Source organism: Engystomops pustulosus, chromosome 10 (genome assembly GCF_040894005.1).
Source record: "Engystomops pustulosus chromosome 10, aEngPut4.maternal, whole genome shotgun sequence".
In the NCBI taxonomy this organism is placed as follows: domain Eukaryota; kingdom Metazoa; phylum Chordata; class Amphibia; order Anura; family Leptodactylidae; genus Engystomops; species Engystomops pustulosus.
Genome location: NC_092420.1, coordinates 52,958,060 through 52,968,940, shown reverse-complemented (window position 1 = coordinate 52,968,940; position 10,881 = coordinate 52,958,060). Strand labels below are relative to the sequence as shown.

At 37.1% G+C, this 10,881-nt stretch overlaps 1 protein-coding gene across 1 annotated transcript in view; it reads left to right on the top strand.

Annotated features, from left to right (window-relative positions):
• Positions 1-1,624: 1,624 nt before the first annotated feature.
• The window catches only part of LOC140104167 (uncharacterized), a 77,407-nt gene continuing 68,150 nt past the window's right edge, over positions 1,625-10,881 (top strand). The window contains exons 1-5 of the mRNA XM_072127572.1: positions 1,625-1,755; positions 6,706-6,721; positions 7,254-7,520; positions 8,410-8,664; positions 9,424-9,693. Coding sequence (XP_071983673.1) covers positions 1,702-1,755; positions 6,706-6,721; positions 7,254-7,520; positions 8,410-8,664; positions 9,424-9,693 — 862 coding nt within the window. The 5' untranslated portion in view covers positions 1,625-1,701. The remainder of the gene's footprint in view (positions 1,756-6,705; positions 6,722-7,253; positions 7,521-8,409; positions 8,665-9,423; positions 9,694-10,881) is intronic.

The following is a 10,881-nucleotide window of genomic DNA, read 5'->3' as shown; positions in this document are numbered from 1 at the left end:
TTCGTTATTGGGGCCATGTGATGGCATAAATAATTATACATATTTGTTATTTAAACTCTAAATATCACAAAATTTTATTTATTTATTTTTTTCTAAAGGTGACACACCACCCGAGTTATGCTCGTTTTTTTGGCAAACTTTGACACACCAAGCTCAAAAGGTTGCCCATCACTGCTCTATATGATATGACAACTATGTGTTTTGTGGGGTATTCATCATTTTCTTTTTCCTCTTTTTTACTGTCCACCATCGAATTTATTTATTTATTAACTTACCAATTGAAATTATGTATGATATAGAAATGTCTTGCACCAATAATTATGCTAATATCGCATTCTTAAGCACTGTCACTTTATTGACTTATTTATATGTATTAGATTGTGCACTGTTTACAAAGATATTTGTTTTAATTACATGCACTTGTCACTTTAATGTATTAGGCACCGTAATAACATATTGATATTGCTGTACTCCCTGCTTAAACCCTACCTTGTCTTCATGTTGGTTCCTCAATCGCACTGATTGTGATGCATACCTCCGCACTGTGCATGAGCGAAAATATCTAGTGTGTCATATTTACATCACTAGGCAACCGGGCAGCAACTGCGCATGCGCGAGTATGCCGGGATCATACTATACTATTTGCTCCACTATACTGGCACGAGTATTTGCTGTGCCATTACCATTGCATTAATGTATGCTACTCTGTATATACCAGCCCTTCCAAATACTTTATATACCGTTACATAACCCACATATGTCCGGGTATGACTGCCCTTTTTCTCTGCTGTATATTTACCCCATAACCCTGTCATGTATTTTTCAACAACTTTTAATTGTGTCTATTTGTGACCTCTGTTTGTTAACTTTTTAATCTTTGAATTTGTCATATTGCCTCACTTTTTTCTCCTCATCTTAATATGACTATGTGGCTCCTAGTGAGTTTTACATTTTTATATCTCTAATTTGTAACATTTCAAGATAGGTTCCTTATGCCATACGTGACAATTTTACTTATGGGTTTGTTCATTTTGACTATACTTGGCAGTAAAGTGTAGTGAGGAGACATTATTCTTATGTTACATAAAGAAACAAAGTGCATTTCATAATGTAGAAAAGAGATCCTTAAACATCTGAAAAGGACACGAAATATAAAGCTATGGATTTCATGTACCACTATTATCACAGAATAATAAAAATTCTATTTACATAAGGTATAATTGTCATATCGTCATATCTTGTAAAATTCCCCAAGTCGCTCTCATAATTACTGTGTTAGAAAGTTGTAAACATCTCCAAACAATACGTTCCTACAAGTACTATTGCTTCTGGTGGGAATCGGGTCTTCTTCATCTAACCTCTGCCCTCTTGTACTCGCATATATTTCTGCCCTGTTCTTCAATGTCCTTTTGTGTATGACAGTGGATAATCTTTTATATTCCATGTATTACAATACCCCAGTGCACAATGGGAATTCTAACACCTCTTATGAGTTTGCTTACATTTCTCTGGAAACAAAAAGTCGGATAGATTTTCATTATTGGGAGGACTAGTTTCCTCCACCCGATATCCTCTTACAGTGTCCTATCATTTAGGATTGGGCCATATCAACCAAAACACACCAAAAGCACTAAGTTTCAGAAAACAGCTACTAATGTGTCTTTTAGTGAACACTTCAGTAATATCTCAAGAATATAAGAAATGAACAACCTATGGATTTTATGCACTTGGAGTCTGCTGCCTGCTTTATTTCAGGTATGTCAATGTCCAGATGTGTAAGGATTAAAAATGCTGTGCATCTATGTCTATATACAGTATAATATGTTGTATTTGTATGATAGATTTATAAAGTATGTAGGGAATGATCAATCCTTTCTGATGGATCATATTGATTGTTTTGGCATTTTATAGGTATGTGTACACAAACAAACTGAAGATGTAGTACTTTATAAATCAGATATTTCAGTTGCTGTTGCAATGTACTTAATGAATTAACTTCAATCGATATTAGCTTAACAAAAATCCAGATAATTGATTCTTTTGTATCATTTAAGACCCAATGGGGGTCATTTATCTTTAGCCAGGACATTTGTGTGTTTCCTTCTTTGCTTCTTTTTCGCTTTGGACTTTAAATAATTTTCGAGGTTGATATATGAGGCATTTGTATCTATTGTTTTTTTTGCACCTGTTGAATTCTTCAGCAACCCTCTTCTAAATGTTTGTTTATGCCTGCCCTGGACTAGAGTTTATTTGCGCCACAATTGTGCCATGTTACCATGATTTTTGCCAAAATTGAGAATATTTTTATATGTCCATATCAGAAGCCATACTGACTTTGCTAGGTGAGTGGGAAAATCGCAAACCTTGGTGCAAATATGCAAATGCACCAAAAAAGTCTCAAATATAAGACCAGAAAAGCCTAACATAAATCACCCCCCAATATGTATTTTACATATCTGTATTACTAAAATTGAAAATACTCAAATATAATGTAAGTATGTAAAATAAATCAGTGTCTTACACAGAAAATGAACACTGCATTTTTTTTTATTGGTTAGTTTATTATTAATATTAGTAATTTAGTGGTTTTAGTAACTGACCTATCCTCTTCCTAATCTTAGTCTGTAAAGTTATAACTTTATCATGTGATGCTCTATTTGTGTAGTTTGTAAGAATTCTACAGATTTAGTGCATATAAAAGGTTATTGATATTTCTATGTTTTCACTACTAATATAAGGGAATCTATCACTACTCTGATAGCAGCATAACATAGTATAACAGACAGGCCCTGATTTTTGCATTATGTCTTTATTGCGCATCTTTCAAGTAGTTTTAGCGAAATTTACATTTTAGTCTTTACTGAAGTCGTCTCAATAGATTTTCAGTATTCATGGATAGCAGGCTCCAAAGTATTGACAGTTTTTTCCCTATGTGTATTAATATAGAGGAAGCTGTTAGACTGAATACCAAGGACTTATCTGTATAACTTTGAGATAACTGCACCCAAAAATGTATACATTTCTGTGAAACTATATCAATGCGGCAAGTAACAGACACTGGTATTTATGTGTGTCTGTTTTTACTTTATGTTGCCCTCACCAAGGTGATAAGAGATTCCCTTTAATATTTTGGGAATCAGGTCCTGAAGATTCTGAGCTCAAATACTTTTGAACACATGAGAAAGCAGCAAAATATATGGAAATCGCAGAGGTGTAATGGTGGTCCATGCTCAATGCTCATTAATATAAACGATAAGAATACAATCTAACCCATCTTACACCATGTAAATACTTAGCATGCATTAAGTACATATAATTTACTTGATGACAACATTGGGTTTTCCAATTATTTATTTTTAATTAGACTCATATCATGCAGAATAAGTTTCTGTTACCATAGTAAGAATCAGATTTGCACCCCCATGAACACATAAATATTGTGGTCTGGTGAGATGAATTTTAGTGAACATAGGACTGATTGAACCCTATATTCATCTCCATACACTACCACCATACTATTACCCATTTATGCCAACAGTTACTGAATACATATTGGGGCACATTTACTTACCCATCCCTGGCGTGATCCCGATCCAGAATGTCCGACGATAAGGAACTCTGCCGCGATTCACTTAGATTGTGTGCCCAATTTCCTGCATGTGCCCGCTCAGGTCTGCCGGAGTTCACCTTCTTCCCGGTGTATGTAAGTGCATGTCTTGCGACACAATTTTAAAGTTAAATCCTGCGCTCCGAATCTGTCGGATCCTCTGACAGCCCACCCTCTGATTTCTGTTGCATGAAAGCCAGCGCGATTGCGGCAAAATCCTGCGTGCGACACAATCCCCTTTTAAATACCTGTTCCAGCCGTGCGAAACCCGAAAACGGCAGAATATCCGACAAAAGTGCGGTCCACGGACCGTTAGTAAATAAGCCCCATTATGTTTCTAAATTATGCCCAATATTACCAATATTATCACAGCACCAAGACCAAATTTTACCACCAAACAGTACATATATATAGTATCCTTAATTAATTCATATACAGTGCTCGCCATGCTATACAGCACCCCCATACATCCATATACACAATCCCTTTCAAGCTAAACAGCCCCCTCCCACTATACAGAGCTCCTCTTTCACTATACACACCCACTCCTGCCCCCAAATCAAGGACCCAACTGGTATATACTGGGGATCAAAATTAGAGGACAATGTATGATCACTTGATTTTGTTAGAAGTAATGTAATTTCCATTGATGGATTTTTTTGTACACCATATCACTAGAACAGTATTTTACAAAATTACCAAGGTATATCAACATAAAACTTTTATTTTGCAAACAATGTGATGACCGTACTTAGAAAACCGCAATAACTGTAGCATATCTGCGCCCATAGGACATCACTAGTCTGTTACACTGATCCACTCTTCTTAACTTTATCACCAAGGACTTGTTTTTTAGATCAGGTCTCTGTGCTGTCCATTTAATTGTTTCAATGTTTTCTGTTTCAAGGAACTGTTTTACCCATTTTGTTGTGGTAAAGGGGGCATTGTCCTGCATGAAAATAGTTGGTTTATTGAGTGAAGAATACAAGGAAAGAACCATGTGTTGTTGTAGATGTTGTTGTAGATACACACTTCCATTGACCCTGCCATATAGTTAACCAACATCTGCTGCAGAAAACATCCCCCAAACCCTGACACTTCCTCTACCACCTTTCACTGACTTTTTTATACACTTTGCTTTTACCACAAAAGTCAACTTTTAACTTCTTATCTGTCCACACAACATGCTCCTCAGAAAAAGGGAAACTAGACTTTTGATTCTTTCTGCTAATGAGAGGTTTGATCACTGCAGAGTGGGCTTTCAGTCCAAATTAGAGACAATGTTAGACAAGACAGATCCTTATCTCGTTGATTGCTGAGCTGGCTGAGCTTCAGTTCCAGCTGAAGTATTGAAACAATTACCCATGGAGATTCTCCATATTATCCTGTCCTCTCTTGCATTTGTCTTTAGAAGGCGACCAGCCTTCTTGGGGGACTTAAATGAGTTTGTAACGATGCAATATTTTAGAAATTACAGATTTGGATCCACCAAGTTCTTTTGCTGTGGCTGATAGGGGGATCCATTTGGTCTTGATCTGGACAACCTGCTGGATGGTTTCAGTCACTTTGGAAGGCACACTATTTTTGCAAAGTCAGTTCAAACTGGAAAGTTAGGCTGCCAGCTAAATAGGGTTTGTCAGTTAATTAAGGAAATTACCACCAGGTTCCATATTAACACCAATAACTCACAGGCATCTGAAAGTGTTCTCTAATTTTGATTAGTGTTCTTTTTCATTTATAGAATTTACAATTATAATTATTATATACAATTGTCCAACCCCCTATGGACCTATACAACTTCATAAAGCAACTCAGCAACCTATAATGCCCCTCTTTAATTTTGTCCTCACTTTACATTTGGTTCCCTCACTTTTATTTATATCCACTATTTATAATGCCCAAGATTTCTGTACTCCTATCCCTTCCCCTCTCCCCCTCATATTGTTGGTTCCTGTCCTCCATCCGCTTTATATTGTAACCCCTGTTCTCCCTCCTTGTAAAAAAAGGAAAAAAGAGCAATCTTGTTCATGAAGTTCATGTATCTTTATTTCATTCCTTTATAAAACAACACACGTATAAGTAATCACAGCACAAATAATATTAGAAAAACAGTAATTGTGTCGTACCGAAAAACACCACTCTGGCACTGTCCGAGACCCAGGGGAATATCCCCACGGTCAATCTTACATGTAACTAACAAGGTCCCACAGTTCAAGTACTCTGGACATATATCATTAGACAAGTGTTTTACCCATGGTGTAAATATGGTGTGGCAACAGGACACCAGAATGCATGTTTCCCCCACCGCTTCTTCAGGGTTACAGCCTAAAACATTGGGAAGCCAGGTTTAAATGGGGTCGCATTATGGCGCCTGAAAACTGACAAGCATGCGTCTTGACAAAATCCGGATTACCATATGCCCCACTTCTGGCACCATCACACTGTTGTGCATGCACGATCTGGCTGATTTCATTCTCTCATTTCCCCAAATCTTTCTCCAGGAATTTATTTAGTTTTTCCTGGAAATCTATTGGTGGAACTTATGTAATCTGTTCCCTTATTACATCAATTTCTATCTCAATCTTCCTAAACTGTGTTACATTCATCTGGATTAATTCCATATAGCCGCGGGAGCATTTGCTAGACAATTCCTCCCATTTACATGTATGTATGTTTATGCTGTCTGTGTTTATATGGTGTTTATATTCTGATTGTATATAAGTATGTTAATGTGTGTATATGGGAGTGTATAAATGTGTGTGATTGTAACTCACATTTGTGAGTATACAAATATGCATATTTTTAAGGCGGAAGAGGGGCCCTCTTCATAAGTTAAGCCCCTTCTTCCAGTCCTTCTGAGGCCAAGGAGCCATAGCAGTCCTGGAATCTCCGAGGAAGTACACAACTTTTGCCAGGTCTTAGAGAGTGACAAAGGTGCTCAATGAGTTCTCTCTTAATGGATCCCAAAGTGCAAAGACATTCATTCAAACTGAGATTTTTTTTTTTAATCAGTTAAATCTTTGAAGGTATTGTTATAGTATGATACTGAGTTATATTGAAATAGTTGTTCTAACATATTTTGTTTGTTTCTTTTCTAGATTTCATCTGGACTAGGTAATTCAGTTTATTGATATTATCTTATATCAACCTTATGCACAACTGTAGTTGTATGTCAAAGATACTTATTAAAGTCATGCTGAGATCTCAGTCTAATCTGCAAGAAAAGTTATAGAAGTGGAGATAATTGATGAATAATTTTGTAGGAAAATCAGCATTCGGGCTCAGGACCACACATATGACAATAGAGAACCTGATAGTATATTGGATATTTAATCTATCCTGAAGTAGATAGTCTGGCAGCTCCCATCTGATAGTAGAGATAAGAAAATACTGAGAGTGCTCTTGAACGTTGGGGACAAAAGAAATTATTTCAACTATGCCTGAATCAGTGAACTAATGCATATTAAAGGATGAAAAGCGATAGCTCTGGTAAAGATAGTGAAAGGTAATTTTGAACCAGAGATGTATGTACTGTAGATAATATGACATGTTCAAGGTAGCATGTGCAGGAAAATAATACATGTGGTTGATGTGATGTACATGTATACATATTTTCAACTATTGATACCAATTTTTTTCCACAAAGACCTGCAGATCACTAATGTTACAAGTCCAAACTCTGCTCAGATTCTGGTTTCATGGACCTCCAGCTCTCCCTCGGTGTCCTACTTTATGCTTGATCTTCGTGTGGTGAATAATGCAACCATTGCTCCTATCACTTCCATTGCCAGTGTTTCCACTCGATCCAGGCTAATCCAAGGACTACGATCAGGGACGTTTTATAATATAACACTGAGATCATATCAATCTAATGGAGCAGTTCTTGCAACAACCTGGCAGCAGTCACAAACAGGTGTGTATACATTTTATGGCCTCCTTCTATTATTTAAAAAGATGTAACAACAGAAGAATCCACAGGGAAATGTATAGCCACACAGCAAAGGAACAAAAACAGGGTATTATCTTCATTTAAAAACATACAATTTTGTTAAGGACTTGAATTATGCTTAAAGGGGTTGTCCAGCTGCTATAAAAATTTCCGGTGCTCCCAGTGTTCCGTCGGCACTTGATACAGCACTGATACAGCGGAAGGGTGGGCAACCCCTTTAACTGAGAGTAACATAGAATGCAATCGTAGGCTAGCTGAACACATAAAGTAATGGCTGTGGAATTTACTCTACTAGTAATTCCATAGCCATTACAAAAGCATCTGAAGCCATCCAAAATAGTCTGGTTTATGATGTGTTCTATTCCGTGATTTACCTGTGACAGGTGGGCAAAGATTAACCTTTGCATGGCAGAGGTTGATTTTCACACCGTGATCCTCAACAATGAAATAGCAGGCTGTGGAAAGCCACTACACTTAAAATATTTTCTGCATCGTTTGTATAATTTTTTTCTAAATTCCATACAATACACTGGTATTGTATTACGATGCAGATTAACCGCACTGAAATGCCACGTGGCACATTGGCATGTAATATCCTATGTGTGTGGGGGCACCTTTAAATTTTTGGGGCCCATATCTGACCATTTTGGCAGGTTTCATTGTATAATATGTATGTTGAGAAAGATCAGTACTTGGTTGTCTGTACACAGGGTAATAATCCCTTTCCCCTTCCCCACTTCCTATTTTGGAACATATGTAAAAACAATTCACTGACAGCTATTAAATGTCAGTTTATTGTCTTTTATTTAATTATATTCTTTATTTAAACGATATGTTTTTTCTCCAACGTTAGTACCTGCAACTCCGCAGATAACAACATCGAATGGAATATCCAGCACTGAAATCACAGTTGGATGGTCATCTCAAGTTGGTGTCGATTACTATTTTCTGATGGTGACACTTGGTACTGAAACTATTAACCGGACATTCAGTGCTTTGAACTGCAGCATTGCTGGGCTTCAGCCATCATCCCTCTACAGTCTCACATTATATGCTGTAAATTCTGCTGGACCTAGTGCAGCAAGCAAACGTGTCACTGTTCTTACCTGTAAGTATCTCTTTATTCCAAAATAAAATTATTTTCAACCTTTTTATCATTTATATTTTATTCCTTCCATAAGATTGAAATTGGAAATTTAAATTGCTCCATTTCTGGAGTAAGCACGCAAATTAAAGTGATCTTCTATCCAGAGAACAAAATGTGACTATGTGTACAACTTACCTGAGGCTTGCATCTATGCCTTGTGGGCTCCATTACTTCCTTCACCTCCCTGGTTAGGTCTGTCATTAAAGGGTCACTAATTTGTTCAGACTTGTAAGGCTACCTGCACAGCACCAAGGCAAAATGGGATGAGAATAATGGATGATATTGTCACTTTTTACATACGCATTTGCCTTAATCTAGCATCTGTTTTTAATTTATATCATATAGTCTATAAACAGTGGTGTAACTAGAGTCTTCTGGGCCCCAGGGCAAAATTACTAACGGGCCTCCTCCTGCTAACCGTGACCACCAGGGATGTCAAAATACCAGAAGTAAATGGAGATACATGCTGGCTGTAGAAAAAAATGTATAGCACACATCCTAAAACAACATTTGTGTGCAGTGGGCCTTAGATTGTGTCCTCATTTAAGAGCCCCATTTATTGCTTATCCCTTATATTATACTATGTTTAATTTCTCCTTTTTTAGCAAACACCCTGTTTTTGCCCCATTCTTAGTAGATGTTTCCTCTTTTTCCCCTATTCTTTTTAAATGCCCCCTCATTTCCCACATTCTTAATAATTGTCCCTTCTTTTGTTTCTAGTAACACCCCCACCAATGGATGTGACTGTGACTTCACTTTCAAGTTATTCAGTAATGTTATCTTGGTCAAGTGTTGAGAAGGCGCTAATGTATGGGATTTTTGTGTATGAAGATGGATCACCCTCTAAATTGGCCTTTATCAGGAAAACTACCTCCACCTCAATCTTGTTGGATAATCTTCTTCCGTGTACAAAATATATTTTTGGTCTAACATCTTATAATTGGTTTTACATAGCTGGAGAGGAGAACCAGATATTGAAGGAAACTGGGCGTAAGTTAATATGTATGTAAAAGGAGTGATGCCACTAGTTACCACTAGTCCTGAGGTCAGACCACCAACAATCACAAGAACTGTGGACCCATTGTAAATGTGTGTCCGTGGCTCCATTCACTTCATTGATATTATAAGATATCTCAGCTTCAGCAGTCCGATTAACATGCACACTACACCTTCCCTCCATGTAGAGTACACAATGGGGGGCATTCATTGTTTTTGGCGTTAGTTGTTGGTTTTTGGCTCCCGATTTTAGCAGTGATTTGCACTGTGATGTTATAATTTGGTGTAAGGCCTTAATGTATTTGGCGCATCATAAGTTCAACAATTAAGCATCAGAAATGACAAACCACATTCATAAAGGGGTTTAGATTTGCTTTTTGTTGCTCTAATTTTGCGCCAAAAAAGTGTTGGGAACCTAGAAGTACAGGGATAGTGTCAGGATTGAAGAGCGGCGCCCAAATTGAGTGTTTTGAAAAAGTTGTGAGTGCCGGAAAAGAAGCTAAATTGTGATGTCGACATGTCATATATATGGCACACAAGGCGCAGCAGCAACAAAAAAAATATCTGACAAATATCTGGCACAAAGTCAATAATAAATGCACCCTGATGACCACAGTTTACATCATCGCTGGGGTCGTAGTGGTCAGGCCACCAATACACAGACGTTAATCCCCCATCCTGTGGTAAAGGGATAAGTGTCATATGAGCGAAAACACCTTTAAGTTTTTTATCATTCAGCATGAAGGCTTATTCACATGGCTACAAACCAGGAAAAAATGAAAAAAAAAGTATTCTGCTGTACATCAGTGTGTGGGGTACAGTAAGTTAAATTTCCACCATTTTTATAAAAAATATTCTCCAGAATTGTTGCTTCATGGAGAATAGAAGTATTTACTTAAATGGACAGGTCAGGAGTGATGACCGATCCCTCTTTAAATTACAGTTTAGAGGTACATAATTAAAATAAGCACCATTTGAATTACCTTGTGCTAGTCATTGGGGGGGGGGCATGTATCTTGGTCTTTTCTATTTTTTTGTCTTATCTTTTTAGGTGCATTTGCATATTCGCACCAAAATGTATGACTTTGCCACTCACCTAGCAAAGTTTGCCGTAACAATCTATATCTTTAGAATCCAGATGTAGACATAAAAGAAAATGTGGTGAAAAGTCACAATTTGGGG